The 17368-nt window shown below is 36.7% G+C and overlaps 1 protein-coding gene across 6 annotated transcripts in view; it reads left to right on the forward strand.

The window, feature by feature from the left end:
- The window catches only part of IMPACT (impact RWD domain protein), a 30278-nt gene extending 15866 nt beyond the window's left edge, over nucleotides 1-14412 (forward strand). For 4 of the 6 annotated variants that reach the window (XM_045456902.1, XM_045456905.1, XM_045456907.1 and 1 more), the window contains exons 6-12: nucleotides 1304-1426; nucleotides 3511-3608; nucleotides 5970-6043; nucleotides 9365-9455; nucleotides 10237-10254; nucleotides 10785-10919; nucleotides 11873-14412. In XM_045456902.1, coding sequence (XP_045312858.1) covers nucleotides 1304-1426; nucleotides 3511-3608; nucleotides 5970-6043; nucleotides 9365-9455; nucleotides 10237-10254; nucleotides 10785-10919; nucleotides 11873-11941 — 608 coding nt within the window. In that variant the 3' untranslated portion in view covers nucleotides 11942-14412. The remainder of the gene's footprint in view (nucleotides 1-1303; nucleotides 1427-3510; nucleotides 3609-5969; nucleotides 6044-9364; nucleotides 9456-10236; nucleotides 10255-10784; nucleotides 10920-11872) is intronic. The other 2 variants (XM_045456904.1, XM_045456903.1) reach the window with 2 other exon arrangements.
- The last annotated feature ends 2956 nt before the right edge of the window (nucleotides 14413-17368 follow it).

Raw genomic sequence — 17368 nt, forward strand, 5'->3', positions numbered from 1 at the left:
AAGAGTACTGTATTTTGTAGAATGTCCCTCTGTTTGGGTCTGTCCATTGTTTTCTCATATTGGAGCAAGATTAGGCATTTTGGCAAGAATACCACAAAAATGATATTATCTCCTTCACAGTGCATATATCAAGGAACTCATGGTATCAGTATGCTTTATTGTTATGTTTACCTTGATCCTTTGGTTACGGTGGTATCTGTCAGGTATCTCCACTGTAAAGTTATAGTATTAATCAAGCCTCTCCAGAGAACCAATTGGGTGTGAGTGTGTGTGTGTGTGTGTGTGTGTGTGTGTGTGTGTGTGTGTGTATGTGTGTATGCATGTGTATTTATAAAGACAAGGAGGGGGAAGAGAGGGATGGATGCAGAAGAAGGGAGGAAGAGGTGTGGAAGAGAAGGAGAGAGAGATTAATTTAAGGAATTGGCTCATGAGATTGTGGAGGCTGGCAAGTCTACACTCTGCAAGGTACTTTGGCAGGCTGGAGACCTAGGGAAGAATTAGTGTTGCAGCTCAAGTCTGAAGGCTGGCTGTCTGCTCGAAGAATTCCCTCTTCCTCTGGGGAGGCTAGTCCCTTTTCTATTAAGACCTTAACTAGGTGTAGCTCTCTCACATTGTGGAGGACAGTCTGCTTTACTCAAAGTTAACTGATTTCAATGTGAATTCCATCTAAGAAATACCTTTACAGAAACATCTAGAATAGAGTTTGATCAAATAAATATCTGGATACTGTGGACTAAACTAGCCAAGTTGACATATAAACTTAACCTCACAGTTACTGTCTTTCCCTTTGTAGTTGATAAGTACCTTGAGGGAGATACTTTGAGCCTCTGCTAATATCCTGTTCCTCCTTAAACTTTAACTTTAATATCTATTAGTCTGTTTTGTCAACAGTATTTATTGCTGTGGTGTTTGCATAATAATGATTCTCATTTCCTTCTTTCCTTCTTCATGGAATTGGAATTCTTTTGTTAGGAAGAGATGTCTCTTCTCCCTGTTTGTTTTTTATTTATTTTTATCAGTATGAACTCATGTATATTATTTTACTCCATGGGTTAAAATTGTATACTATCATTATTTTGTTGGTCAAATTTTTCCAGGTTTGGCCTTCAGGTAGACTCTTGTATTCTTTTCTGTTAGCTCACCTTTTTTTTTTTTTTTTTTTTTAGCATTTCTTTGCTCTCCGGAATCATAAGCTCTTCCAGGCTCATCTTTTATTTATTTTCCTAGACAAAGACCAACCAATTATTAAGTGGAATTCCTTACTGTCCTCTAAGTTCATTCATAAGGTCTCATATCCACATAGGTCCTGACATCAAGAAGAAAACTGAAGAGGAAGATGTAGAATGTGAAGATGATCTCATTTTAGCATGTCAACCGGAAAATCCTGTTAAAGCATTGGATTTTGAGATTAGTGAAAATCAAACAGGTATATTACCATCTAGTTTCTTTTGAGGCGCCTGGGATGGCAGGTGTTACCAACTAGTTTCTTTTGAGGCGTGTGGGATGTTTCTGAAATGGTACAGAACTGTAGTAAACTCTCATACGTTAAGAAATAGTTATTAATTTGCAGAGAATTGAGGGTTTTTTTTTCCTGCCTGCTGGCCATTTTGATGTTTGCTAGGTCTGTCAGAATGATGAGGAAAAAACAGAAATTTCTCCCTCCCCCCACTGTTTTTTTTTTGTGTGTGTGACTTTCTAGAGTTTTGAATTAATGATAGGAGAAACTGAAACTAAGAAAAACTCTGTTAATGTTTTCAGTTCACATCCTGTTTTTATATGTCCATTTTGAAATCCTCAGCTGTCTCCTGATGTTTCAGTTAACTTTTAGTCTGTGTTCATAAATATAATAGCTGAACGTACAGCCACTGAACTCAAGCTAGTAAAATGCCTTTAAGATTTTAGTTTTTGCTTAAGTAGATTTGTTCCATAATCAGATAGTATTCAGCTTATGAATAGGTTGATGCGATAAATCAATCAGCTGTATGTTGCCATTGGAAAATATCTTCTATTTTAGTATCTTAAAATTTTGAACGGTAGCATCAGTTTTCTCAAGGCTTTTACAAAAACATGATAGGCCAGAGGGAACTATGCATTATACAGTAGCTTTCAAACAATACTATGAAGCTTTAAAGTTCTTGTGTGGTGTTTCAGGACCAGGAAGGAAAATAAATAGGAAGAGAAAGAGTGGGAGAAAAGACCCAGGATTCCCACCCCTACCTCAGTCTCACATTTTATTCATTTATATATTTGTGGATTTGGCATAAGATTTCTTTCAAGAAACAGGATACACTATTAAAAGCAAGAGTAAAAATCATAGTCAACAATAAATAGTGTCCAGTTCATGTTGACCTTAGTGCTACCCTGGTACAGTGGTCACAGTTTGTTCAAGAAGAGGACACACTCAGGAGGAAGGCAAAACATCCTGCATAAACTTGGTTTCTTGACCTAGCCCCGCCACACACCAGTGCAGTAAGTTTTGACAAGTTGTTGTTTAAAGCTGTATAGAAATATTTTTACATGTGTTAGTTGAAGTAGTCCATCAATTGTAAGGCAAGCTGACCTGGGTAAGATTCAACAGATCAGTGAATAGAAATAGGAAACAATTTTTTTTTTTTTTTTAATTTTTTTTTTTTCAACGTTTATTTATTTTTGGGACAGAGAGAGACAGAGCATGAACAGGGGAGGGGCAGAGAGAGAGGGAGACACAGAATCGGAAACAGGCTCCAGGCTCTGAGCCATCAGCCCAGAGCCTGACGCAGGGCTCGAACTCACAGACCGCGAGATCGTGACCTGGCTGAAGTCGGACGCTTAACCGACTGCGCCACCCAGGCGCCCCGGAAACAATTTTAATTATTTTTCCTGAATAGCTTTCGATCCTAAATGAGGCAGATGTAGCAGCCAGGATAGTTGGTAAGTTTCTCAACAGAGTTAAGGTCAAATTAGTGGTTCTTAAACTTGTTTAAGAGGCAGAATAACTGGAAATAATGATACTCCATGGAATACCAATTTGGTGTATCATTGATATATTCAATCCTATGAAGAAGGAACAGTTTTATTAGCAGAAAACGTTACATCACAGCTACACAAAATAAAGTCATAGGTTTCCCAACCCAGAAGTCCATCAACAGAATTGATAAATAAATTGTGGTATATTAGCAGCTGATAATCTTTTTGGTCTTAGGACCCTTTTATACTCTTAAAACTTAGCTATTATACCGATTTATACTACTATAACATCCCAGGATTTGAGGCCCAACCTACTGGATGACCTTGACTGGTGAAAATCATTTATAAGTCAAGTAGTTTAATCTTACTTACATTTGAACACTTTTTACTTAAAATTATAATTTTAATAGATAGCTATTAAGGGTAATTTGGGTTGATTTGCTATATGATTTACATCTCTTTCCCAACTCCCTTCCCCACCCTCTGCTCACACCATTGTCAATTTTTCATTATTCAAATGTAAGAATTTTAAAAATAAAATAATGTAATTCTTTAAATTTATAGAAATAGAAGAATTACCTCCGATTGATCATGGCATTCCTATTACAGACCGAAGAAGTACTTTTCAGGCGCACTTGGCTCCGGTAGTTTGTCCTAAACAGGTAAAGTTTCTATGTCCAGTTCACTTTGATGTTTTACCAAAGTAATTCAAGTAAATGGTTTTCCTATTATGTTTGCTGTTATGTTTAATTTTCATATAAGATGAAAATTATTTGTTCATTTTCCTACCCCGGAATTACTGTGAATCATGGAAGATTTGTTTCGGTTTTAACAAATTAGGGCTTAACCCTCTAATGGATTTCCAAACAAGAAAAGTGCATTGTGTGGAAAATTATGATGCTTAATAGCTTGTTAAAAAAATTATTTGTCCTATTGTGTGGGAGTTCTGCAAAACCAAGTCGGCTCCATTGATGCCCAGGGAAGAGGACAGTGGACAGACTGGCTGAGCAGAGTCTTTCTGACCAGAATTCCTTTTCCTTTTGTGCCTCTTGATCTTAGGTGACCTGATTCCCACTCAAGGATACCAGATGGGAGAATTTTCAATCACAAACTGTAACTACCTAGAAAGTTAAATTAACAACAAAAGTCTCATTAACTTAGCATAGGTTTGAATCCTTAGTCTCTTCTCTTTGGTCTCTATAGCTCCTCAACTGTAAGCCCTTCTGAAGCCCTGAGCTACAGGGTACAGTTCTTTGTACCAGGCTGCACTTTGACTCTCCTCTGCATTGACTTGTGGTCAAGATAACAGCTTTTGGTTCAGGCTTCTGGCTCTTTCTGTCCGCAGTTTGTCCTTGGCTGTTGCCCATAATCTTGTTGCCAGGGTCCTCCTTAGACATTATGTTCTGAATCTGTTCATCCTGGATCCTCTTTCTTTTTCTGATTATAGTCTCTTGGACTTACAGGATCATAATTGTGAGAGCTCAAATAAATCTTAAAGATCAGTGTCTGCTTTATTTTGTTGATCAGGAACCTGAGAACCTGAAAGATTAAAAAGTAATAACCACAAGGTAACATAGTTTCCGATTCAAATTGATCTCCCTGGCTGCAGCTCAGTCTTCCCTACTTCCATTATTTCTTCCATACTCTTTGCCAGCAAGTTACCTTTCTGAAAGATCTTGCTGTGTGTCACTGGCCCCACCCCCAATCTTTGCTTATATCCGTTGTGTACAAGGAGAAACCTAAACTCTTCTATGGGGCCCTTTGGGATATGACCCTAGCTTTATCATTCCTGATACATTGTCTTTCATCTCATTCATACTCTAAATAGTTTCTACATAAAACTATTGGTCGTTTCCAGAACCTTTCTCTTTTATGTCCCTGCTAAGGTTACCAAATAAAATATAGGATGCCTAGTTAAATTGGAATTTCAGATAAACACTATCGTATGGGACATACTACTAATAAAAAATTATTTGTTGTTTATCTGAAATTCCAACTTAACTGAGCATCCTTTATGTTTTATTTGCTACATCTGATAGATTTGCACATGAAGTTTCCTCTGAATGGAATGACTTCTTCTTGCTTGCACCCCTTTCTTCCCTTTTGGTGCAAAAGAGATTGCTACTTATCTTTCAAGATCTGGCTCTTGTTACCTTGTCCGTAAACTTTATAGGACTCCAAGAGAGCTTTGGTCTTACAACATTTGGAACATAACCATGTTGTACCTGTCAATTTGGATACAGAAGTGTGATAAACTTTCAGAGTTCATTTTATTTTATTTTTTATTTTTTTTTTAATTTTTTTTTTTCAACGTTTATTTATTTTTGGGACAGAGAGAGACAGAGCATGAACGGGGGAGGGGCAGAGAGATAGGGAGACACAGAATCGGAAACAGGCTCCAGGCCCCGAGCCATCAGCCCAGAGCCCGACGCGGGGCTCGAACTCACGGACCGCGAGATCGTGACCCGGCTGAAGTCGGACGCTTAACCGACTGCGCCACCCAGGCGCCCCACAGAGTTCATTTTAAAAAATGGTCATATTTACGTTTAAAATTCTTTACAGGGGGGACAATTTCATCTATAAGGACCTTAAATGTAGTTAGTGCTTAAATATTTGTTGCTATTTGGTACTCAAAAATACCAGATCTGGAGGCCAGCCTGACCACTCTCTGTCAGCACTGTGCCCTGCTTCAGCTCAAACTATAAGGCCCAATAAAGCCTTACCTGTGCCTTTGAAGAAAAAAAATATATCAGGTCTGTAGTTTTTTATACCAATTGAGAGTATCAGTTTCTGCCTCTAAAACGAGGAGAAAACTTTGGAAATGACCTTTTCAGAGTGTAGTAGACTCTTTAAATGAGGAGAAAACTTTGGAAATCGCTCTTTCAGAGTGTAGTAAATTCTTTAAATCACTGTTTCAGTACAACAGTATTTATATCAATATGCTTTAAGATATTTTTTAGCATTTATTTATGGAATAAATAAAAAGTATACATTGGTTTATTTATATTACTGCTGTTTTTAAGGTGAAGATGGTTCTTGCCAAATTGTATGAGAATAAGAAAATAGCTAGTGCCACCCACAACATCTATGCATACCGGTGAGTAAACCTAATTTTAGGAATGTTCAATTTGTAAAAAATGGGGAAACTGATGCATGATTTTTAAAATAATAACTATTATGTGGGGTTTTTTTCATTATAAAAGTAATAATCACGTATAGAATATTTGGAATCTGCAGAAAAGAAAAGGAATTGGAGGGAAAATCAGCCTTTTTCTGCCATTAAATGTAACTGATAATAGTTGGATACATTTTGATAATGTATCGATACATTTTCCTTGTCTTCTATGCAACTTTTATTTTTTCAGTGCATTGCGGTAGTATCTATGTTAACTAACTAGAATTTAAATAACTTGAAATAAACAATTTACCAAAAGCATTTTTCCGTGTTGTTATAATTGCTTTATAGACATTATTGTAATGGCTGTGTACTATTTCTTTCGGGCTGTATACCGTAATTAGCTATTTTCTTTTTGTTCTAGTTTTTCATATTTTTCATTATAAAAAATATTCTTGTGAACATCTTTGTATACATTCTAGATTATTTACTTGGAGTAGGTTCTGGTTACTTGAGATTATTTTTTGAAATGAAATGGGGGTGTAATTGAAGAAGAAAGAATATATTCCTAGAAGTAAAATCATCAAAAAGTATGAACATTTTTGAAACTCTTGATACATAGTGCCAAATTTTTTCCCAAGTGTTTCTTTTAAACCAGTGTATGCTTTCATTGGCAGGGAAGTAAGTGTGCTTCTTTTGCTGTATTCCTTTTAGTTTTGAATACTAAGGTTTTATACAAATGTTTGCTGAAGTGTTAGTAAACAGAGGAAGAATATATTTCTAAATACGTAAATTAGTATAGACTTAACATATTTTGGGACTGAAATGAATCAGAATATAAACATAGAGATTTAGTGCAAATTTAAACTTTTTTTTTTTAATGTTTATTCATTTTTTGAGAGACAGAGACAGCATGAGCAGGGCAGAGAGGGAGGGAGACACAGAATCTGAAGCAGGCTCCAGGCTCCTAGCTGTCAGCACAGAGCCCGACGTGGGGCTTGAACTCACGAACCATGAGATCATGACCTGAGCCGAAGTCAGATGTTCAACCGACTGAACCACCCAGGTGCCCCAAGATTTAGTGCAAATTTAAAGCGTGATTGAGAATATTAGTAAAATCTAGGCTATCTGAAAATCAGAAAATTAAAAAAAACAATCCATCACTTTGGATAGGTCAGTTTTTTTATATTACTAAGTCACATTTCTTTAAGTGCCAAAATTTCCAAAAACTATTTGTTATATGATTCCCTGCTTACTAGAGTATCCCTGGGCAGGATTTTGATGTTTTGAGTTAGGGTCATCAATATAAAAACAAGGGATTAGACTCTGCTTGCTCTCGGTGATTTGAATGTGCTATAAAAGTATTAATTGCCATTCATTCATCCCATGTGTTTATTGAGTGCCTACTCTGTGCCAAATACTTTATGAAAGTTAATTTTGATTATTTCAGGAACTCTGCCCCTGCAAAAAGTTTAGCTTTTTCAAGATCACAAAGTTGTTAAGTGGAGTCTGATAAACTGATTTCTCTCTCTTTTATTCCGACATGGCTCTGTGGCTGCACCTTCAACAATCAGTCGCTGGATATAATTTTAATCTTAAGTTATCAAAAAGTTAAATAATATGCCAGATATTCTATTTCAGGCCCCAGATTTTTGTTTTTAAGTACCTGGAAGTATTTTTTTTAGTTTTGCAAGTTAGTAGGTGATCAGACCAGCTGTCAATTCTCACAGATATCAGCACGACTTACACGCTTACTCCACCTTGCTCCATTATGTTATAATTGACACTTGGGAATGAGAGAGCTTAGCTTGCCAGAATTGTGTGGCACCTAAGACTAAACCAGGTACAAAGTGGAGTCTTGCAGGATCCCACTGGAAGTAAAGTAAATAACCTTTATCTCGTATATGGACTTTGTGTTGTATATTTTGAATGCTTAGGATCCTTTTAAGGTTACTTCTTGGTTCTGGGGCTGTGTTCCTGCTCTGGAGTTACGAGGCACTCTTCAGGCTACTGGTATACACAGCTATGGGATACTGCATTATCGTCTTCCTGGCATGTGCCGAGAAAGTAAAAATGTCCTTGGTATTTTCATTTTTAAAAAACCTAACAGCACTGATTTATAACTCAAGTTTTCTTCATTTGTTCCATAAAATTATGGTGTTAGGTTATAATTACAGTCCTAATATACACCAACTGCTGACACCTTTTTGCCTTAAATTTGCCATAAAAAATTTTGTCTAATAGCACGAACTTTGTTCTCTTGGAATGAGGTCAATTCTAAATAATCGTAGAGCCTGGTCATAGTAGGTGGGCAGTAAATATTGATTGAGTCAATGAATGGAAAGATAGATTGAAGGAGGAATGAGTGAATAAATGAATGAATATGATTGCTATAATACATATGAATATATAATAAATATATGAATAGGATTGCTATAATTGACTTAGGTATTAGAAATGGTAGTATCTGGCTTTTTTATAGCCACAGCTGGAAAAGTATCTTTGCTGCGTTTGCCTAGTCCTAGATGGTGTCATCTGTAGGGACCTAAGAAATCCTGTAGACAGCATACCTTAACTGTCACTGTTTTCTTTTTATATCTCACCCTTACTTGCCATGCTTATTCTGCTACAATGTAGCCCAAATTATTATTCCAAATGCAAACTTTCTAGATAATGTAAATAGGTAAAAATATCATGATTTATCTCAGATATTGATAATTAACCAAGGGAAAAATTATAGAGAAGGTAAACCTTATAATTCTTAGAATGGGGAGGATAGAGAAATGTTTGATGGCTAGAATAAGATGTGAGGAAAGTATAAAATGTTAATTTATGTTGATTCCATCACCTCCATCTTTTTTATATACTCTTTGTCTCTTCCACTAGCTCTAAGGCTCTTTGAAAACTGAAGTATGCCACTTATTTCTTTATATCATTTCATGGTGCCTACATACTTCTCTACAGTATATTCTCAATCAATGGTTTTCAATGACTACTCTATGTAACCTTATAGCTTCAAGATTAGATGAAGTGTCAGATGTATAAACTCACCTTTCCATAATTATAGCATTTCTGCTTTAAGGGAGGTGCCCTTGATTCCTAGCTTTCCCAAATATAAAAAAAAATGAAATGTACTGGATAACAAATCAGAGAAAATGTATCTAATATATAGTTCAAGAAGAATTTTTTTTTGACAAATATGCAGATTTTGGAAGTAAATTGATTGCAACAAGTATGTAGGTGTAACTTTTAGGTGCAATATTTTGGAGTTTCAAAGTGTAACACTGTTATATGTATTTCTAGAATATATTGTGAGGATAAACAGACCTTCTTACAGGACTGTGAGGACGATGGGGAGACAGCAGCTGGCGGGCGTCTTCTCCATCTCATGGAGGTAAGTGTAAGTTAAACCCTGGTAATCCTGCTCTCTGAGCCATAAAATTTTTCAATGAAACAGAGCTCCATTTAGGAATAAGTAAATCAGTTAGGCTACATGACATAAGATATATTTGGGATAACTAGTAGTTAATTTTTAAACCTTGAGAGAAACGTTTAACCACTTGATGTGGGGCAGAAAGCCCAAGGTTAATAACAAGCGCTGTGCTTGGAAGGTCTGGCAGTCATAAATGATAGAAGATTGTCTTCAACTCTAAAAAAGCATCTCCTTTTTGTTTTTCAACAATGTCGTCCCTGTATTTTCTCTGTTCTGTCTTTGTGCATTTCTTGTTAGTTGGGTATTATTGGACCATCTGGATAGACCCAGAATATTGCTTTTTTCATTAACTTGTCCATCTCCTCACCTTATGTTCTAAGACATTTTCTTACCTGTCTTCCAAGATTTCTGTTGAATTAAAAATTTTTTTTAACAATCATGTATTTAAGTTTTAACAGTTCTTTCTTGTTGGGGCATCTGACTGGCTCAGTCAGAAAAGCATGTGACTCTTGACCTTGGGGTCATGAGGTTGAGCCCTTTTTTATAATGTGTTGTTTTGGCTTTATGAATGCAATTTCTCTGAGAATAGTAATTAGAGGATTTTTTTTTAGATGTTCTCCCCTTTAAATTTTTCCTGGTCCATTTTAGTTTGTTTATCTTGTCCTTTCTCTTTCATGCTGCTGGATTTTCTTCATCTGTATGGTGATCATTGATCTTAATTGTCTATTAATTTTAAGAATAGATTGGTTTTTTTCCTAAGGTAGTTGCTATAGTTTCTTCTGTTACCGTATGTGGAGGTTTGTTTTCTAACCAGGCCGTTTCCATGATAGGAACTCTGTGTGGTCAGGCCTGTAGCCTGGTGGGCTTCATGTTAAGAACAGCATTTGACAGATACCCAACTGAGGAAGACCTTGCTGGTAGGCCCCAGCAGTTACCCATGCAGCCTGAGTTCTTTCCAGTGTTTTGTTCAGAAGCATGTTTTGGTTGTTGTTTGGCCTAGGGGCAAAAGGCTGCTTAAACTGAGCTATTTTGGTTGAATTCATGAAGAACTGGAACACTACCTGCATGAGTTCCCCTTCATTCTTCCCAGTTGCCCCACAATGTGGAATTCGAGGACACTGTGGAGCACAGTGTTTGATTTCTAAATTCTGTCACCTGAATTTTAGGAATCTCGCTCTGCTCACTTGGGTGGTTCTGCCATTCAAGTCATAGGGAAATTTTATGTGCAGTTTAGAACTCGAATTTGTACATGTCTATGTGTATATCTAATTATGCTTCTGAAAATAACAGATTTTGAATGTGAGAAATGTCATGGTGGTAGTATCACGCTGGTACGGAGGAATTCTACTAGGACCAGATCGCTTTAAACATATCAACAACTGTGCCAGAAACATACTGGTGGAGAGAAACTACACAAATTCACCGGTGAGTGCTTATTGATACTATATAGAGTTTCTCACCATTGCCTATGAAAGTAAAAAAAAACAAACCCAGACAGAAAATTAAGAATGAATCAGAGTGTTTGTGGTACACTGGGAAAACCTTTGGACTAGGAAATTGTAGACTTAGGTTCTAGTAAAAACAGTGTGGCCAGTTAGTTGTGTAACCTTGGGCAGATCACTCCATCCCTTTGAGCCTTAATTTCATAGATTCATACAGAATTTTATAAAAAATTTTAAGACCCAATTATTCTTCAGTCCCTAAATTGAGGCCAGGGGAGGTTGTGTAGCTAATGCTATGAACTAGCTGTTCTTTAAACGTATGTGAAATTCCGGGGCGCCTGGGTGGCTCAGTCTGTTAGGCGTCCCGACTTTGGCTCAGGTCATGATCTCACGGTCCCCCGCATCAGGCTCTGTGCTGACAGCTCAGAGCCTAGAACCTCTTTCAGATTCTGTGTCTCCCTCTCTCTGTGTCCCTCCCCGCTTGTACTCTGTGTCTTAAAAATAAATAAACGTTCAAAAAAAAAATTAAACATATGTAAAATTCTGATATTCACTGTTAGTGTCAGAGTCCCTTCCCTCTCCCCTGGCATGCATTTGGATGTCTGCCCTTAAACTTTGAATTTTTTTTGTTTCATATTTTATAAACATGTTTATTTTATTTAAAGTTTTCTACCTTAACTTTGAAAAGTGCACAATGGGTTAAATAGATTCAAACATAAATCTGTTAGATGAGTGTTTTCCTTGACTATCCTTGATTATTTTGGAAATATTAAAATAGACTATAAGTAAAAATGTCCCATAAAACAGAAAGATGATGTACCTGGAAGTAATTATATTTTCACTGTTCTGTTTATTCTGTATGATTAGACTTAAGGTTCCTAAGCCAGTATCTTGATATAAACTGGGAGATACTACATTGATTTATATCTTTTTTAGGAGGAATCATCTAAGGCTTTGGGAAAAAACAAAAAAGTAAAAAAAGACAAGAAGAGGAGTGAACATTAATACCTAAAATTATACAACAGGTTAATTTGCCTATAATTATACACAAATTCCACAGTCATCAAGGAATATTGTGCAGAGAGGATCCTGGACTGCTCAAGTCAGCCAATCCATTGTGGACACCAACGTTACCTTTTCTTCTTTGGTTATATCATCTGCCAAAAATAGAGAACTTGTGATATATTCATGTGTATTTCAGGCTGCTTCAGAAGAATTAATTTGAACTTAATTGCCACTTCATCTAATCTTAGGAAGGTAACAGTTGTCCAGGGCAGTACCTGAATTAACTGTCCATTTCAGTACATGTCAAGTGCCTTTGTTAGGTGGGGAAGAAATGTCTCGAGAGGAATATAAATACCTGATATCTTGTCATCGGGATTCTCATAACGTTAAATGAATATTGCCTTTTACTGCTCTTTATGGCTTATTGGAATAGGAGCTCATTGCAGATTGATCTTGGAGAGTTTCTTCTTGTGATTTTGGTTCATAGGAAGTCACCTTGCATTTTACAGTGTTCATCACTGAGTAATGATTAAGCAAAAATCCAGGCGTATCCATCTGCAGTTATGTGCTGAAGCGATAATTCATCTGACATATTTGTTAGCACAGTGTTATGCTTTGATTTCTGTCGCAAATTGGTGATTGTGAAATTTCAAAATGTGGTTTTTTGGCTTTTACTTTTTTTGATTCTTGTAATGCAAACCAGTAGATACGGAGTGTCAGTAGTCTCTTGCCCCTGAAACGTGTTAGTGTAATATTCTAGTTTTGGGTCTTTTCATATCCTGGGAGTACCTTTCTTGTGATCTTCATTGAGGAATTAGGACTACTGTAGAAGCTCTTCTGCAGTTAATGGGGCCTTTCTAGAAGGGGATAGAGGTAGGAAAACAACACTGGTATGGGGTGGAGTGCATCATCGCATAGTTATGTAGGTATGCTCCAGCTGTCTTTCTCAACTCCTTGACTTTGGGGTGAAAAGGAGCAAACATTTTGGTTGGGAAAACAAAGAAAATCCCTCTTGTCCATTCTTACCAGATCTTCCTTAAGATCAATGTTTTATGTTCCTTTCATCTGCAAGTTATGCTGTTTACCTCTAGACAATACATTTATCTTTGAGATCTAACAGTAAGTCATTAACTGTTCCCCTTCAGATATGATTGCAAACAATTATTGAGAGTCATTAATTGATTGCAGATTTGCCTGAGATTCTCTTCCAAAGGAAGGGGACAGAAATTAGGAGGCAACTTGGAATGGTGCTTGCATTATGGAAAGCATTGCAGAAAAGCAGACACAGATAGATAGCCTTTTCTGTTCTCTTGATGTCTTACCTTTAAAAGATCCAACAACCTTATTTGGTGTTTTTAATAAAAATTGAGTAAATAGCTTTCCACTAGGATGGATTCTGAGAAATAAAATCCAAGTCATATTTGTTGTAAATATGTCTGATGTTGCCAGTGATCAAGAGTCATCGGAAGATGTGCTGTATATATTTAGAACACCTAGGTCAGGTTCCATGAAAAGTATATCCAGTGTTATTAACTGTTAACTAAAGAAGTTGAAGACCATTAATTAACACTAAAATAATTTCACAATTTTAACACATTCTAACCTGTGAACAAAGATATAAAATAGGAAGAATTTGGTGCTGCAGAAAAATTGAATTAATTTTTCTGTAACACCAAATGTGAATTTCTTTCTGGCTGTTTATCTCAGTTGTTTAGGTCTTTACGGAAGACCTTTAATATCTGTGATCTCATTTTCCCTTATTTAAAAAAAAATCTTATTTTTGCATCTTTCTATAAAATTATTAATCACATTTTCCTGACTAAAAAACCTAATCTCCTTTGCCTAAAGTCAGTTAGCTGGGAAGAAGAGATCCCAAAGTCCCTAATTCTGGAATCTGAGTTATTTACACCCAACCATTGTGGACCCCTGGCTAATGAGAGCATCTTTTTCTCTATTTAAAATTTCTCTCCAGTAGAGGATTTTCAGATTCTCCATACAATAATTTTCTATAGCCAGATCTATGCTGTGGCATATTTTGTAGTATATTGTATTAGTTAAAAATATTCTCCATATGCCAGTTATGTAAGAGCAAGTAGCATCTACTTTTTACGTGGAAAAGCAGTATGGTTTGGAGGTACATATCATGAAGCAGTCTGTTTGAAAAGAGTTACATCAAGCTAATCACACCCAAGAAAGAATAGCATGAAGCAGATACTGTTTGGCGGGCAGGCGAAATTTACTGAGAAAATTGTATAATCACCTCTAATTGTACTATCTAGAGATAACCATTATTAACATTTACTATGTACATCCTTCTATTTTTTTCCTGTGCATGGTTTTGTATATATGGCTATTTTTCTTTCCATAAAAATGGTATTAAACTGTATATACTGTTTTGTATCCTGCATATTTCATATAGAAGCATATTGTTAACATTTTCCCATGTCAATAAATATTCTTCTATGGCTTAATTTCTTATGACTACATTGTATTCTGTCTTCTGGGTGTATCATACTATACTAACTGTTCTCCCATGTTTCCAATGTTTTAAGTTTTTTTCAATTTTTTCGCTTAAATATGTATGAAAAACTAAATCATTGTGTGCAGATTTTTTGGTATTTGTCTCTGATTATTAGGAAAAATTCCTAGAAATAGAATTTCTTGGTCAAACATTTATACATTCTAATAGCTTGATTGGTTTAGCCAAATTGCTCTCTAGGAAAGGTTTATTGGTTAGACCTACATTAGCATTGTGTTAGAAGATACTTAGGATACCAAAGATGTGGGACAGTAGGGATTCTGGTAGAAAAAAATACCAGTATATTTTTAAATTGATCTTTTTTTGTTTTGAAATAATTATGGATTCACTAGAAGTTGAAAAATGCTCTCCCTACTAGTAACATCTTATATAGCTATAGTATATTTATCAAAACCAAGAAACATATTCTGGATACAAGTTCTTTGTCAGGTAATTTGCAAATAATCTCCCATTTTGTTGCTTGTCTTTTCATTCTCTTGACTGTTTTTCACAGAGTAAAAGTATTTAATTTTGATGAGACATAACTGACCTTTTGTTTTGTTTTTAATCAAGAGTTTGGTGTTAGGTCTAAAGACTTTGCCTAAACCCAGGTCATAAAGATTTTTTTCTGTTCTCTTTTTAAAGTTTTAGAGGTTTTTTGTTTGTTTTTCATTCAGATCTGTTATCCATTTTTTGTTAATTTTTGTATAAGAGATTTAATTTGCAGTTCATTTCCATATGGATATCCAATTATGAGGGTGACTATTAAAAAAATTTTTTTTTTAACATTTATTCATTTTTGAGAGACAGAGAGAGACAGAGCACCAGCAGGGGAGGAGGAAAGAGAGAGGGAGACAACAGAATCCGAAGCAGGCTCCAGGCTCCGAGCTGTCAGCACAGAGCCTGAAACGGGGCTCAAACTCACAGAGTGCGAGATCGTGACCTGAGCTGAAGTCAGACGTTTAACCGACTGAGCCACCCAGGCGCCCCAGGAGTGACTAAGTTTTTAAATTGAACTTCTTAATGAGTTGTCATAAAATAAAGTTATATAACCAGCACTTAGGTTGGAAGGACACTACCAGCACTGCAGAATCCCCTTGCATCTCATCCCACATTAGCTGCTCTCCCCCTCTGCCACCTAACCATCTCCCTGACTTCTGACCCCAGAGGTTAATTTGGTCTGTTTCGACTTTAACATGAAGTGGAGTCACACAGTATGTATTCTTAACGTTTATTTATTTTTGAGAGCCAGAACGAGCAGGGGAGGAACAGAGAGAGAGGGAGACACAGAATCCGAAGCAGGCTCCAGGCTCTGAGCTGTCAGCACGGAGACCAACGCGGGGCTCAACCCACGAACTGTGAGATCATGACCTGAGCCGAAGTCAGTTGCTTAACCGACTGAGCCACCCAGCCTCCCCTACACAGTATGTACTCTTGTTTGGACTCCTTTTGTTCCAACATTTTTTGGAATTCATCTGATTCTTGTATGTAGCAGTTAATTTATTCTTACCACTGTATAATATTCCATTGAGTGAACATGGCAGTGTATCAATTCTGTTTATGAGTATTTGGGTCTCCAGTCTGAGGCTGTTACAATTAGTGCTGTTACGATTATTCTCGTGCATGGCTTGTAGTCAACACATATACACATTTCTGAAGCATATATACCTGGAAATGAATTTGCCAAGTCAGGATCCACGTATGTAGAGCTTTAGAGTACGCCGCCCCAAGGTGTGCTGGTAAATTTTTTAACTCTCTCTGGGGTGGTTGCTCATCAATAACATTTGCCAGTTCCTGTGTTGTATATACTCCCACACCGTTCAATTCCAAGCTACCAATGTGAAATCAACCTGTGGCAAACTTCCTGAAAACCTAGCAATCGCTTCTTTGTGAGTTCCGGCACACATCACTCATGCTCCCAAGCAGTTTTCCAAAGCAGTTAAACCAATTTACACTCCTACCAGTAGTGAACAAAGTTCTAGTTGCTGCACATCCACATTTGGTATTACCTGACTTTCAATTTAATTATGCTGTGTGGTACATTGTGCCTTCAGTTTGTGGTCTTAATTTGCATTCCCCTGATGACTAATGAAATTGAATGCCTTTGGTTACTATAATTTATACCTGAAATGACTGAGTAATCTTAAATGACACATGTCCCCCCTGCCAGCAATGGAAATATTGGGGCTTGTTACCAAGTTGGTTCAGATACAGAGAAATCAGTTTACAGTTTTGCGTACCTGTGACATATTCTGTAAATTTCAGTACTCCCAACACTGTCCCACTGGTATATTCTCTGTGAATTTATCAGGGAACTTCATCTTTTTTGCTCTTAGATTCCTAATTTATAAACATGTAGATTATGATTCTTCCCTGACTGGGATATTATGGAGATGGGATATTATGGATATTAAATGGGATGCCTTCCACGGTGCTTAGTATGTGATAAGCATAATATCACAACATATAAAAACCATTCTTAGCTCAGGGGCCAGACTATGGTCTGTGAGCAATGGTTTGCCAACCCCCTGGTGTAGACCAGGTAAAAAAGAGAAAGAAAGGCAAGTCAAAAATTGTAACGCTTACAGATAGGATTTTGGTTTCTGAACCTAGGGAAGAGTTTTTTTGTTTCATTTTGTTTTCCCATTTAGCCCCACTTTTGAGTTACATACTGTTTAGGGTCATGATAAAGTTAATTCATATATCAGGACCCACCAAATGGGGACTGCCCCAGTAGCACAACCCATGTCATAGATCTAAACATAGGTCTGTCTGCACTTACGGGAAATGCCTCTCAAGGAAACTCAGCTTATATCAATCATAGTCCTCCAACTCAGCTTTAGCTATCTTACCCTACTCTAAACAGTAGGACCTGCTGGCCTTATAAGGAATCGGACCTCCTAGCCATG

Source organism: Leopardus geoffroyi, chromosome D3 (genome assembly GCF_018350155.1).
Source record: "Leopardus geoffroyi isolate Oge1 chromosome D3, O.geoffroyi_Oge1_pat1.0, whole genome shotgun sequence".
Taxonomy (NCBI): Eukaryota; Metazoa; Chordata; class Mammalia; order Carnivora; family Felidae; genus Leopardus; species Leopardus geoffroyi.